This window comes from Cucumis melo, chromosome 8 (assembly GCF_025177605.1).
Source record: "Cucumis melo cultivar AY chromosome 8, USDA_Cmelo_AY_1.0, whole genome shotgun sequence".
NCBI classification, from domain to species: Eukaryota; Viridiplantae; Streptophyta; class Magnoliopsida; order Cucurbitales; family Cucurbitaceae; genus Cucumis; species Cucumis melo.
The window spans coordinates 32,320,493-32,334,795 of NC_066864.1; the positions used below are offsets into that span (position 1 = coordinate 32,320,493).

At 30.6% G+C, this 14,303-nt stretch overlaps 1 protein-coding gene across 5 annotated transcripts; it reads left to right on the forward strand.

Annotated features, from left to right (window-relative positions):
* Nucleotides 1–6,028: 6,028 nt before the first annotated feature.
* Nucleotides 6,029–14,089, forward strand: LOC103491217 (RNA polymerase II C-terminal domain phosphatase-like 2). Of its 5 annotated transcripts, none has more exons than XM_051089322.1 (15): nucleotides 6,029–6,581; nucleotides 6,814–7,284; nucleotides 7,821–8,031; nucleotides 8,375–8,532; nucleotides 8,632–8,702; nucleotides 8,784–8,889; nucleotides 8,981–9,070; nucleotides 9,157–9,298; nucleotides 9,497–9,805; nucleotides 9,909–10,045; nucleotides 10,115–10,168; nucleotides 10,501–10,597; nucleotides 10,834–10,997; nucleotides 11,593–11,678; nucleotides 13,565–14,089. In XM_051089322.1, the coding sequence occupies exons 1-15, from the start codon at nucleotides 6,312–6,314 to the stop codon at nucleotides 13,674–13,676; spliced, it is 2,478 nt and encodes an 825-aa protein (XP_050945279.1). In that variant the 5' UTR covers nucleotides 6,029–6,311; the 3' UTR covers nucleotides 13,677–14,089. The 5 variants fall into 5 exon arrangements, 3 of the variants coding, with proteins under 3 accessions (XP_050945279.1, XP_008449298.1, XP_050945280.1); XM_008451076.3 differs by having other exon boundaries at nucleotides 6,030–6,581; nucleotides 9,900–10,045; XM_051089323.1 differs by having other exon boundaries at nucleotides 6,030–6,581; nucleotides 9,900–10,045; nucleotides 10,882–10,997.
* The last annotated feature ends 214 nt before the right edge of the window (nucleotides 14,090–14,303 follow it).

The window sequence follows — 14,303 nt, forward strand, 5'->3', positions numbered from 1 at the left end:
AAATTTTGAAAATATAGGAAAAAATTGAAAATTTCAAAATATGTATTTCTAATAAGTTTTGAAAATGTATTCAAAGGTTAACTTTTTCTATCCTCCAATCTATTTGTGTCTTGTTTTCGTGGTTGTTGTTGCTGGAAGTAAACGTTTTTTAATAGTGAACTACCTAGCATATCTAATGATTCTAGCAATCTATATTTAATGATTATACATAACGCAGTGAATTAGATAGCAAACACAAGATATTTTGTATTCACATCTTTCATTTTTGAATGGTAAAGTTTTCTTAAATTCTTTAAAATATAACTAACTTTTTCCTTCTGTCAGCTTGTATATTGACCTTTTGTTAATACACTGATTTTTTCCTTCTATTTTGTATATTGATTTTTCTTTCAATTTCAACAATACAGAGTATTTATGTATTTATTTAATTATTTATTAGAATTGCAAATCAATTTAGGAGATGGTTTAATTTATTTCACTTTTGTTAATATACTAATTGTTTCTTCTATCTTGCATATTAATTTTTTTTTGTTGCTTTTCAACTTCAACCAATACAAAATATTTATTGAATTATATTAGAATGGTAAACCAACTCACTAAGTTTAATTTCTAGTATTTGTGTGTTTTAGAAATGTAAGTAAAATCATATATTCTTTTTATAAAAGAAAAGTATGGTATTGAGTTTCTAATTTTAGAAGATAAAAAATAAAATTATCTTATAAATTTAAAGATAAATAGTTGAGATTTGAAATTTGTTGCATTTTCTTAAATGTGAGATTTCTTTTAAAATCCAATTGTAATTTATTATTTATTTATTAATAATTTATATCAGTAAAATATAATATTTTATTAATAATGTTGGGTTTTTGTTGTTTTTTAAAATTTGGTATTTTTCTTAATTAAATCGTAATTTTAGTTATTTATTGTTGCGGTATTTTTGTTTTCTAATAATTTGAATTTTTATTAAAATTATTTTATTGACATTTTAAATCTTTTTTAGACATATGTTGCCATTTTTTAAGGGCGGAGAAATTCGATTGATGGTACTAATTGTTTAGATGGTATCACTACAAGTTTATGACATATAGACGAGTTCATCTTTTATCCTGTAGAAGAGCCCCATAAAAATCAGTTCGAGATTCGCTTTCTAGGTACTCCCAATTTACAATTGAGCATATGTCCATGATGAAGTGCAGTTAATTGCGGTATGTTGGTGGATGTTTTGTGAACGACGTTATGGGCCATTGGTCTTGCGAGGAATCCGTTGTCTACAAATGTATTTAATTGAAATGAAGAAGATGAAGTTTGGCCGGAAATTTTGGGAATTGAGGACAGAGAATTAGGGGGTGAAGTTTGGGTGCTGTCTTGCGAGGAATCCGTCAATCTGCCATATAATAGATTTTAGTTGATATAATTTTTTTGAAGTAAAATCTAGTAAATTAAAATTGTTAAAAAAATAAATAAACAAAGCTTTTTATGATATATATCAATAATTTTATTGATAAACGTTTACATGTATGTTTTTAAATAATATATTTAATTGACTGATCGAAGGCCAATTCAAGCTCAACCGAAGGTTTAGTCAAATTTTGATCAAATGAGTCGATTGAGCAAGTAAGTTTGATGTTTGAAAGTTGAGTTGACTCGATTTAAGCCCAAACAATATCTTAAGCTCTTAGATTTTGACCCTCACTTATGCAGTGATGGACTCAACCTAATAATTAGACAACCTAGTTTTAACCAGAGTGACCTAATAATTAGGCAACCTAGTTTTAACCATAGTGACCTAGTTTTCACTTAACGTTTCAAGATACACACTTTTAACTTTGAGTTTTCAAAAAAAAATATTTACTTTCAAAATCTTGTATCGATGTTTAGTAATTAACTTAAAATAATAATTATTATATGAGTTTTCACTAATGGACCATAACACTTATATCACTTCTAGACTTAAACAACAAACTTTACATCATAGTTATTTAAAATTAATCGATTCAAAATTATTGTCCAAGACAAGGTTACCAAACATTCAAAGGTAAATATTTCAAATAATGAAATGTAAGGACCAAATAAAAACTAAATTCAAACGAATTTGAAACTTATAACCACATAAAAATTAAATTCAAAAATTAAGAGAAATGTAAAATATTTATAAACAATGAAAAAGAAAAGAAACTAGACTCTTGTGTGTGAACTTCGGGTGGGTCAATCATGTGTGGAGGAACGACCAATTGTAATCAACCAATATATTTTTCCTATCATATTATAAAAATTGATTGCATTTAGTCTCGTTCCTCACTAAAATTGGATGATAGCAAATATAACAATTAAATTTGAAGTATTAACATATAAGCAACATTTTTAAAATACTATAATTTATAGTGAAATATGTTAAAGTCTATTAATGATAAAAATCTATTATTGATAGACTATAATGCAAATACTAGTCCATCACTAATAGATTAGAGTCTATCTAAACACTATATTTATATAGTTTTTTAAAATATTGTTAAGCGTTTGATTATTGTTTCTAAAGTTGTCATTTTTTTATACTAGGAACTTATTTTAACCATTCAAATTAATTGATGAGTTAAACTTAAATTTGTGTAATAATTAAACTTAAATTCATACGTATTAAAAGGTTTTATGTTTGATCAGGTTAAAATTAATTAGTGAATCAGAAAAAAAAAAGATGAAATAAGCATAACATTGCCACATATATCCAAGTCAAAGTTGGATTATATTCTCATGAAATAGAAAAAAAATACTATAAATTGCAAGTTTAGATATATTATAAATTTTCATTTTCACATATCTATAGATTTAATATTGAAAAAGCAGTTCAATCCACCTAAAAAAGTAACTAAATCCAACTAAATGTTTTTATAACAAGCATTGAATTAAATAATTGAAATGAGCTTTACATTACCATTTTCTTTTTAGTTCTATTGTTATAATTTTAAAAAATTTATGTTCATTTATGGATCATGTTTATTAAAATAATATCAATTTTTTTTTTGTTAAATAATAGTAGTAGATATAACATTTGTAATGATAAAATAAGATTAATTTAATCGTAATTGATACGATTTTTTATTCTACGAATCCTTAGGAAACTGATTAAGGGTTTTGATGAGGTGGAAGAGTATTATAGCATAGGCACACGTCTTCCAACATATATCCTTCCAATCTTTTGGTTAAATTATTTACAAATTCGATACAGAGGGAGAGAGATTTACATTATTATTTACAAATCTTTTGGTTAAATTTTTTTTCTCTCTCTAATATATATATATATATATAAATATTTAAACCACAAATGAGTGGGGAGAAGAAAAATGTTTTTGTTTTTGATTTCTAAGACAATAAATAAAATTTTCTTAGTTGAACAATGACATCCAAATACATTATAAACTAATTGTCACACTTTCATTAAAAAGCAAAAAGAAAACTGATTGTCACGCAGTTGGAATAAATTTATATAACCGTCAATAATGTTTCTTTCAATTGACTGTTCTTTTTTATCTTAAAATTATTGAAAACCGAAAAATCAAAACCGAGGCATCCAAAATTTGCAGTTTGGGAAAATTCTTTTTTTTTTTTTGGGTTAAAAATAACTTTTAGATCTTAATTATAAATAAATATTAATTGTGGTATAGATATTCCTACCTAATATCACGTGTTTAGTGTCTAAAGAAGTTCACTTATTCATCTATGTGTCAAGTAATCATATATCCGTAAGGGCCGTTTGGGTCAAAGATTATTTAAGACTACAATGTCTCCAATTAATTAAAGTAAACGCTCTTTCAAAACTCTTAATTTGCTACAATATTCCCCAGTTGTTATAGTTTTTACTATAATGTTTACTATCTTCTTATTAAATTAAAATAATTTTTCTATATGTAAGACATATAATATAATAACTCAAATTGAAATAATATATACCTTAAACGCAAACTATTTTCTAATCAAACTATAATAATTTATAACTATAATAACTCTACCTTTCTTCACTTTTACAACATAATTTAGTTAGTTAACTTTAATTAAATGATTTGGTATATATATATATATATATATATATATTATAACAATTTAGTTCGGTCGAAATTAGTGTTAAAAGTTAATAATTTTTTCCTTTTTGCAAAAATAAACAAGATAAAACTAATTAGAGACTCAATATATTACCGTTTGTATCATAAAATAATAAAAAATGACATCTAATTTTAAAATTACCACAAAGATACAAAGATTAAATTGTCACAAACTAAATTTTAGAAAAAAATTGTTAGGAATTTGAAAATATATGAAATTAAATTGTTACAAACTAATTTTAGGAACCAAAATATTACTTCTATGAAAGTGGAGATTTGAATTATTTTGACATTGATAGTATAAATATGATGTCAATTGTGTTAAAAAAATCATCTCATTTTTACCACAGAGTAAATGGAAAAATAATAGAGAAACTAAAAAAAAGCAATAATATTGTATGGACATGATAAAATCAAAATTAAAAAACTCTAAATCACACAAATAACCATGTACTAGAAAAATCTACCGTGTGAAAAGATGGTTACATTTACGTAGAATGATTTATCCTCCCGATTCCAAATGCAATAACACTCTCTCAAATGTTAAAATCCTAAAGATCAAAATGTAAAAGGAATGAGGCCAAATGGGTAATTTAAACTTCATATTTACATTTTGGTTGGTCATGAATTTTGTGTTCTTCTCAAATAGCTTTTGCATGAAATACTGTGTCCAATAAGTTGCTTTACTTCAAAATATATGAATTATGTAGCAGAAAATTGAATATATTTAAGAGGTTTTTCTTTGGCAAAGACCTTTTTTAAAGTTTAGGTCATACCAATTTTATTTTTAGGTTTTTAAATTAATGTTTGTTTCATAATTCAACTATGATATAGTGTTCGTTAAAGTAAACTTAGCTCAATCGTAATTGACATATTTTTTCATTTTGGGAATTGGGAGGCTTATCCATATCCTTATTTAAATACAATGTTTATTTACTATTTCATATCCACCCTCCATCCTAAATCATATAATGTTATAACCGATTATAACTTGCAAGCTATAATAATCACTTATTACCAACTCATCATTTCAAACACTTCTTATATGTTGGTTTTTTAATGATTAAGTTTATAAATATTTTCTTTCATCCGTAAGTTTTTATATTTTGTCATTCACTCCTTGCTAATGTTTTAAATCAGTTAAGTCAAGTTTTGTTAAAATTTTATATAAAAAATTTCTTATGTTTATTTTAGAAATAGAAAATACAATTGAGAACTTAATAAGTAACGAGTGCATAAATTTTAAAAATAATATACTAAAAATGAAATCAATATTAAACAAAATGTTTCAATACCTCTTTGATGCCAATAGAGAAGTTCATAGACTAACAACAGAAAGGGTCTAATCTAATTGAAAAATTAACACAAGTATGATAATGAAGGCATTTCGTGAGGGATTTTGGTCTCCTTCATTGTAATAGTTATAAATTATTAAAAAAGCAAGAGTCCAAAAAGTACCTCTAAACATTGTGGTTTGATAAAAAAATAGTCATATATATTTAGAAAATTGGAATACCATCTTACACCTTTCAACAACTATTTCAAAGCAGAAATAGGTTGAAATATTAAGTTGTAAAATAATATAATTCTTATCCAGTATACTAACCGAAGTTCAAAAAAGGTAATATTGGAATGTTTTTTTAGACAACATAGTAAACAAATTATAGGATTTATAAATTTATTAATTTTAAAAAGAAGAAGAAGAAGAAGAAGAAGAAGAAGAAGAAGAAGAAGAAGAAGAAGAAGAAATGACATAAAATATGAAATAAAATACTAAATAGAAAAGAAGAGAATAGGGGACCGACCGGGTTGGAGGAGGAAGGGGGAAGGGTAGTCATTTTCGTAATTTCAACAATTTAGTAACAGCCTATAAATACGAGTTGGATCCATGGCGCCTATAAATACGAACCCCTTACGTTTATTTCATTTGTTTGAAACCAAAGGCCTGAGGCCACGAAGAGAGAAATTTGGGAGAGGGATAGAGAGAGAGAGAAAGAGTTCGGAAGAGAGACTGGTGGTGGGGCTCTCAGAGAGAGAGAGAGAGAGAGAGAAACTGACGAGAAGAGTATTAGGAAGAAGAGAGAAAACATACGAGAGAAAGAGAGAGAAAACTTCATATTCAACTCTACTCTATTCTATTAATTTCTCACATTTTCCCCCATTTTTCTCTTCTTCTTGTGATTTCTTTCCACGTTTTTTCCATAATTTTTGTTCCTTATGAGCCGTTTAGGGTTCAAATCCGTCGTGTTTCACGGCGACGTCCGTCTTGGGGAACTTGACGCTATTCCGGCCACCGACCAGAATTTTCAGTTTCCGAACAACGAAATTAGAATCCACCGTATATCGCCGCCTAGTGAGAGATGTCCTCCTCTTTCAGTTCTTCAAACAATTTCTTCATTTTCTCTCAGGTGTAAGCTACAATCTTCCCTGCCTGTTGAACAACCGCACTTGATCCAGCTTCACTACTCTTGTTTCCACGAATTGAAGGTTTCACTCATTTTCTTGATTCTTTTCTTTTCTTTTCAAATGTTTTCTTTGAGTAAATGTATGCGTGTTTGTGCGTGTTTCATATGGATACTGATTTTCAGCACTGTTAATTCATTTAATTAAAGTTTCGCTGTGAATTTGGAGTGGAGTTAAGTTGAGTTGACGTTTGGAAGTGAAACTGTATTGTGAATTTAGTTTGTAATTTGGATTCTGATGTTATACGAAATTACAGACCGCAATTGTCTTGGTTGGAGATGAAGAAATTCACCTTGTTGCAATGCCGAGCAAGCAGAAGAACTTTCCGTGTTTTTGGTGTTTTGCGGTGCCTTGTGGCTTATATCTATCCTGTTTAGGAATGCTAAATCTCAGGTGTCTTGCTATTGTTTTTGATCTAGACGAGACACTTATTGTGGCGAACACTATGAAATCTTTTGAAGATAGAATTGAAGCTCTTCGAATTTGGATTGCGCGAGAGGCAGATCCATTGCGTATATCTGGAATGTCTGCAGAACTCAAACGATATATGGATGATCGGTCGCTGTTGAAACAGTATATTGAACACGATACAGTAAATGACAATGGAAGGATTTTGAAGGTCCAACTGGAGGAGGTTCCTCCACTAAATGGCAACTGCGAGAAAGTAGTTCGTCCTATAATTAGATTGCTGGACAAGAATATTGTTCTTACTCGCATCAATCCAGAGGTTGCCTCTAATTCTGATGCTATTTAATTACTGCTGTTGTGCCAATAAGTTTATTTATTATTAATAGACCTAATAATTATTCTTGGATTCATTTTGGGCATTTCATTTAGATTTACCAATTTAATAAGATAAGGTTAGAACTGATAAATTTTAAGTTTGTTATAATGAATAAATCTTGAAGAAATCTGAATAAAGTACACATCTAACTCAAATCTCCAAACGGTTAGAGGAGATATAAGGGTCTCCATCTGTAGCCTGTGGTTTGTCTTCACTTTTTGTTCTCTTTTGAATTAGCAAAATGTTTATATACTTTAACCTTAACCCAAGAACCAAACTTAACAAACTGAAATAATAGGAATAACATGAATACATATATATATATATTTTTTTTGCATTGAATTGTATGATGCTGTGCCTACTAACATACCTGGTTTGATATGATTCATAGAGGTAATTACTAGGATGAACCAACTACTAGCCTATTGGAATGACCCGGGGAACCGTTTATCATTCTAAAGACATTATTTTCAATGCAGATTCGCGATACCAGTGTTCTTGTTAGGTTACGTCCTGCATGGGAAGACTTAAGGAGCTATTTAACTGCTAGGGGTCGCAAGCGATTTGAAGTTTATGTATGTACCATGGCTGAAAGAGATTATGCATTAGAAATGTGGAGGCTTCTTGATCCAGAATCACACCTGATTGCAACAAAGCAGCTTCTTGATCGTGTTGTTTGTGTCAAATCAGGTAAGAAACCCAATAATCCTATTCTGAAGTGGAAGCTATCGATTCTATAGATTTGTGCCTTGGCATGTACCTACAGGATAGGAGTCATAGATTCACTTGTGTTTCCTGATGGCTGATACTGACACTGAAAAACCCACCTTGTGGATCTGAAATTTGCAAATTGTTAGGTGCTTTGAAATTTAAATATTTTTTAGGGCCTGTAGGATCTTTCTTTTAATAGTATGTTAATCGAAAAATATGTATTTTCATTTTTATTTGTAGAAAAAGAGAGTAATCTTGTTGTTTTTCTTACATTTCTTTCTTGAGAACTTGAAACCGATACTTAGGTTGGGGGATTTGGCAGGTTCTAAGAAATCTTTGCTGAATGTCTTTCAATCTGGTTCATGTCATCCAAAGATGGCCATGGTTATTGATGACCGTTCGAAGGTTTGGGAAGACAAAGACCAACCGCGTGTTCATGTAGTTCCAGCATTTACTCCTTACTATGCTCCTCAAGCAGAGGTATGGAAATGTTGCCCCATTTCTAATATTATTTTTAAATAAAGAAATGAAGATCAAGACTAATTGAGTGCTTAATAATGTGATGTTTCTTTCAAATAGACAGCAAATGCAGTCCCTGTCCTCTGTGTGGCAAGGAATGTTGCATGCAATGTCAGGGGTTGTTATTTCAAGTAAGTTTAGACGACTTACCTGTACACAAACACCTGCCTTTATTGTTTTCAAAAGCTAATCATATGTATTTTTCCTTACAGAGAATTTGATGAGAGTTTGTTGCGACGGATTCTGGAAATTTCTTATGAAGACGATGTGGTTGATCTACCTCCTGCTCCTGATGTGAGCAGCTATATGATGTCAGAGGTAGGTATTTGAGATGAAAAATATTCGCCTTACCGTTAAATGATTGTCGGTGGACTTTTTATTAATTGCTTCACTGATTAATTATTGATAGGAAGCTGGTTTTGTACCCAATGAGACTGTGAATGCTCCAATTGGTGAAGGAATGAATGGTGTTGAAGTGGAAAGGAGACTGAATCAACCGGTGAGTTTTTCATACCTGCTGTTAATGTTATATGTTATCGGAGTAACGAGTAATAAAGGGCTTTACGGAAAATTCTTAACATTCAGGATGATAAGCACGTAATAGATATGGCCAATAATCCTACTACAAGCCAAACGGATGCAAGAGCAGATACTTCTCAATTACCGACTCCTCTAAATTTGAATATCACTGGACCAAAATCTTCAAGAACTTTACTGCCTTCTCAAAGTATGGCCTCTTATGTTGTTATTTCTCCTACCCTTTCTTTTAAAATGAGAAACCAACTTCCATTTTGTCATTCTGTTACTTTTCCCATTAGTTTACTTTTTACTTTTAGTTGTATAATTCATTTTGTGACGGTTTAACATTATTTGCTTCTTACAAGAGAATAGTACTCATTTGTTTCTTCGTATTGTATTGTATTAGAGCCTGGTTTGCTTGGGGCTCCTGTCAGACGAGACATCTCTTCTGATCATGACATGAAGAGAGGACTCCTTGCCATGAAACCCAGTATAGATCTCAGGACTCAGACCTTTGGTGATCCCCCTATTCTCTCCAGAATGCCCCCACAAATATCAGCATCTGGACTACAGGTGCTAGGAACTTCATTAGTGGATGAGGACTCCAGTCAAGGACATCAAAATCGTCGATCTTCAGGACTTATTCCAGAATCCGATGCTTCAAAATCTGATAAACATCGTTCTAATCAGAACCTTTTTAGCAACAATTCACAAGGTTTTTCTTTTACAAGTTCTCTTTTTATGGGCTTGTGATGAAGAGTGAGGATTGTTTCCCCCGAACTTAAATCTACTTTTTTACCTGTCTGAAGCTTTGACAGGAGTTGCTGCTATATCTCAAAATCATGCATCTAACAATAGCAAAGAACATCAAACTGAAGCAGGGATCGTTTCTATACCTCCGCCCTCTTTATACATTGGAGTTCTACAAGAAATTGGTCGTAGATGTAGTTCAAAGGTACGGTGCTAGTTTTTTACTATGATTTTAATTCTCACCACGTGTTTCTCACTTTGCCTCATTGTGCAGGTTGAGTTTAAAACTGTTGTCAGTACTAGCAAGGATTTGCAATTTTCAGTTGAGGTCAGTGAAAAATATGCTCTTTATCGAAAATTTTCAACTGTACATGAACTAAAATGGAATAGATTTTTCATATTTAAGTTGGTTTTTGCTGCCTTTTCTGTTGAGCAAACAGAAGAGTAAATATTTTAAAGAGCTTTTAGTCTAAGATTGATTCCTCACGTTGTTCCATATTCTTCCTTTTCAATGTTTCATTGGCCTTGATGTAGAAAGCTGATAAAAAAACTGAAAATAATCCTTGTCTTTTTGTTCGTTGGAATTAAGAAGCATCATGGAACATTCTAACTGTGTTAGAATGTGGCAGATTTCATTTATTTTTTGCATGTTCGGTTCAGGTTTTGTTTACTGGTGAGAAGATTGGTGTTGGATTGGGTAAGACAAGAAAAGACGCTCAACAACAAGCTGCTGAGAATGCGCTTCACAATTTGGCAGGTAAAACTGCATCCTCTTTTCTATTTCATTCTATCTTTTTCCTTTTGATTTTACACTAGACCTTGACGTTATTTCTTAAGCATGTTGTTTAATATCTTCTATTCTCTAAATTCATTTTCCACGGAAACTCTTCAGATGGCGGTTTAGAGTTTATGAACAATATTGCTCCATGGCTATTGAATGGAAACTCTTGCCTGTGTATATGTATATAAATTCTCTATCCTTATCGAGTGCAGATAAGTATGCTGCACATATCAAGCCTCTTATGGGACCCATGGATGCAGATCTCGACAAGCTTTCTATTGGAGTTGAAAATGGATTCCTATGGGACACAGCTACTCCAGCGGTTAACGAGTTGCCGAAGGAAGAAGATGTTTGGCATAAAGAAAACAGCCCCGAGGTGCGAATTACTAGTAATCCATCAGATAGATGATTTGATTTTTGTGGTTCAAAAACATAGGTGATGCTTGGATAAAGGGTATGAAGGAAAGTAATTTCCAGATGGGGATTACTGCTCACAACCTTCCCCCCTTCTACTTCATCTCATTGCACCGACAAAAACCGAAACACTCAAGGCAAAGTTAGCTGCTTCGTGTTTTCCCAATGCTGCCTCTTATGTGCAGGCCTCTCTGAAAACATTTTAAAAAGGTAAGAGCTCGGTGGTCAATCCCCAGTTTCTACCCCTTATCCAAGTACCTCCCATGTAGTTGATTTGATTTTTGGTCTCTTTTTTCTTCTGTCCACAAGTTTTAAGAGAAGTATTTAAAGATTTTACTTTGTATTTTTCGCTATTTAATGAAATATAGCTGCACTGAACTTTTTACTTCTATTCATTGTTAGCTTTCAAGTCAATCTTGTGGAGGACTTGTGTTGAATAAAAATTGAAGAGAATAGAAGCTTAAAACTTAATTGGTTATATCAAAAATTATATTATATTTTGTTCCGCAAAATGCATCTTTTAATATCTTTTTGTGATTACTGACAATTGGTTTCAGGGTTGTGATGAACCCGAGAGTACTAATTCTGATTCGACAAATCATCAGCAGCCGCAGCATGTTCCGAAGCGGCAGAGTTCCCCGAGGTAAACACTCTCAAATTTGTCTTCTTTCATTTGTATTTGGGGTTACTTTTACGCCCATCCGTTAACAATTTGGTTTTTGGCCAACACTCCCTTCACTTGAAAATCGTTTTTTTTTTCTTTTCTGTTTACTTTTTTTTTTTTTAATATTTTAAGATTTTGAAAACTAAAAAAATATTAAAAAACTTGCTCTTTTTGGCATTTGGATAAAAAATATTCATACTTGGTAAACCTTATTTTTATCTTAAATTTATTATTTTCTTATTTATTTATTTTTTACTAATGTTGTAAAAACCAAGTCAGTTTTAATAACTAAAAAAAGAAAAAAGTAGTATTTGGGCTGAGAATAGGTTTGATTTTTTTAGTCAACTGGGCAGACCAAATAGATATTAGTTTCTCCCCACCCTCACTTTTAATCTTAGTGCAACGTAACTTTAAGACTCGATTCTAATGGTTCTGCATGGTGTTGAACTGAATGCTTGAAAGTTGAAAACTAGGGCCCAACTTCACCTTTACTTAATTTTCTTTACAATTGCAAAAAAAAAAAAAAAAAAAAAAAAAAAGGAATAAAGATATTTGGAAACTAATATTTCAAAACTTGTTTAGTTACCATGATAACCCTTACTTTTTCGTTTCTTAAAATTGTGTTTGTCCCTTTTTTTTTTCTTTTCTTTTCTCTTTTTGCTATGGTTTGCTTCTTTACCTATTCAACATTTGAATGGAAGCTAAACAGTGTTTATAATCTTTGCTTTCTAAAACTAATAATGAAGCAAAAAGATGTTGGAAACTTAAAATATGTAATCTCATTTTAGTTTTCTGTTTTTGAAATTTACATCCCTTCCTTACCAAATTTCTATTTTCGATGAACACCTTTGTTGAAATGACTTGACTTTTTATTCAAGTTGTTAAAACTGAATTTCTTTTTTACTTTTTTTTGTTTGTCAATCTGAACTTGGCTCAATGATATTGTACCACGTATTTTGTTTTTGGAAGTAAAATGTTTAATCCCTCATTTTTCGTAATTGTTACTAAAATATCCTTGTGTGAAAACTTATTTTCTAGGTCTTGTTGGGTAGCAATTTGACTTTTAAAAAATAAGCATATTTCTTCTCCTTTTCTTTTCTTACTTGGATATTAAGTTGAATTCTTAGCTAAATTTTAAAAACAAAAATAAGTTTTTAAATCTATAATTTTCTTGATTTCGTTTGGTTTTTGAAAAGATCGGTAGAAACTAGATAACACAACATTTGTTTACTTTTCAAACACAAACGAAAAGATTACCAAACAAAATTTTAGTTTACAAAACATGAGTAAAATGTGAACAAAACATATCAACTCAGTTGAAGTAGTGCTTATAAACTTAATTTTAAAAAGAATAAACCTAGAGCCCTCGTGGTAATCCTTTCATTTTTCATTTGCTGTTTATTGATTTTAAAAATTAAGTTTATTTTCTTTGCATTATTAGTCAATTTTTTAAAAGAAAATCAAGTTTTTAAAACAACTTTTTTAGATTCAAATTTTGATTTGGTTTTTGAAACGTGGATAAAAAGTAGATATCAAACAAGAGAATAAAGTTTGAAGAGATATTCGTAGGTTCAATTTTGAAAAACCAAAAGTAAATGGAGAGAGCAATTGTCAAAAATGGAAAAGTTAAGACAAAATAATTATACTTCCCCGGCAAAAACTCACCATGACGTAAATATTTTGTTCTTAGCAAAAAAGAAACATACATATGTACATATGTATACATGTATATACATATGTTTGGAAGAATAGAGAATATTATCTATTCAAGTGTTGTGGGGTTCTTTGTGGTGCATATTAGCTTTTTATATTATTATCTCCTTACAAAATATATAAACAATAATGAATATATTTATTTGTTTCAGACCATTTCCAAGTAAACGATCAAAGGAAGATCAACCACATGGTCCCCAACAATATCATCATCTTCCACCTTCACGCCAACAAAAGAATGGCCATTCCAATTCCATTACTTGAGGAGCAACAATCAACCAATCAACCAATCAATAAATATCCCATCCCATCCCACCGAGAAAAATGTTAAAATTTTGTAACCCAGCCCTTCAACTAGGCCTCATTTCACGGAACAAAAAAGCTTCTTCTTGCCTCCCTACCTAAGGGCCTTGAGGTGAAGAACAAAAACCCTCTTCCTTTATTCTTTTCCTTTTTCTTCTTTCTCCTTGAGAAATATGGGCTGTAAATTTTTTGTTCATTTTTTTTCCTTCCCATTTTGGGCCTCCTCAGTCCTATTTCTTACTGGCTTCCCTTAAAATCACTATGTTGGCCGTTAGTGTGGCTGGCTGTACCCTTCTTTCTTAGACATACTACAGTTTCAATCATTGTCTCATTACTCTAGTGATGAAAATTAGTCTTTTTACCCTTTGTTTCTCTATTTGTGTTTACTGTTTTGTATATAAATTTCTTTCTGTTAATAGTATAGTTTCTTTTAGTTGAAACAAAATGCTTCAGATTTTACTCAAAAACTTCGATAACAGACACCATACTCAGAATAATAAGGGAAAAAAAAAGTAAGAAACATTAAAGCCACTACTATTCTGATTACAACGTTTCATGTAATTTTGGGACAAATAAGAGGGAGCAATT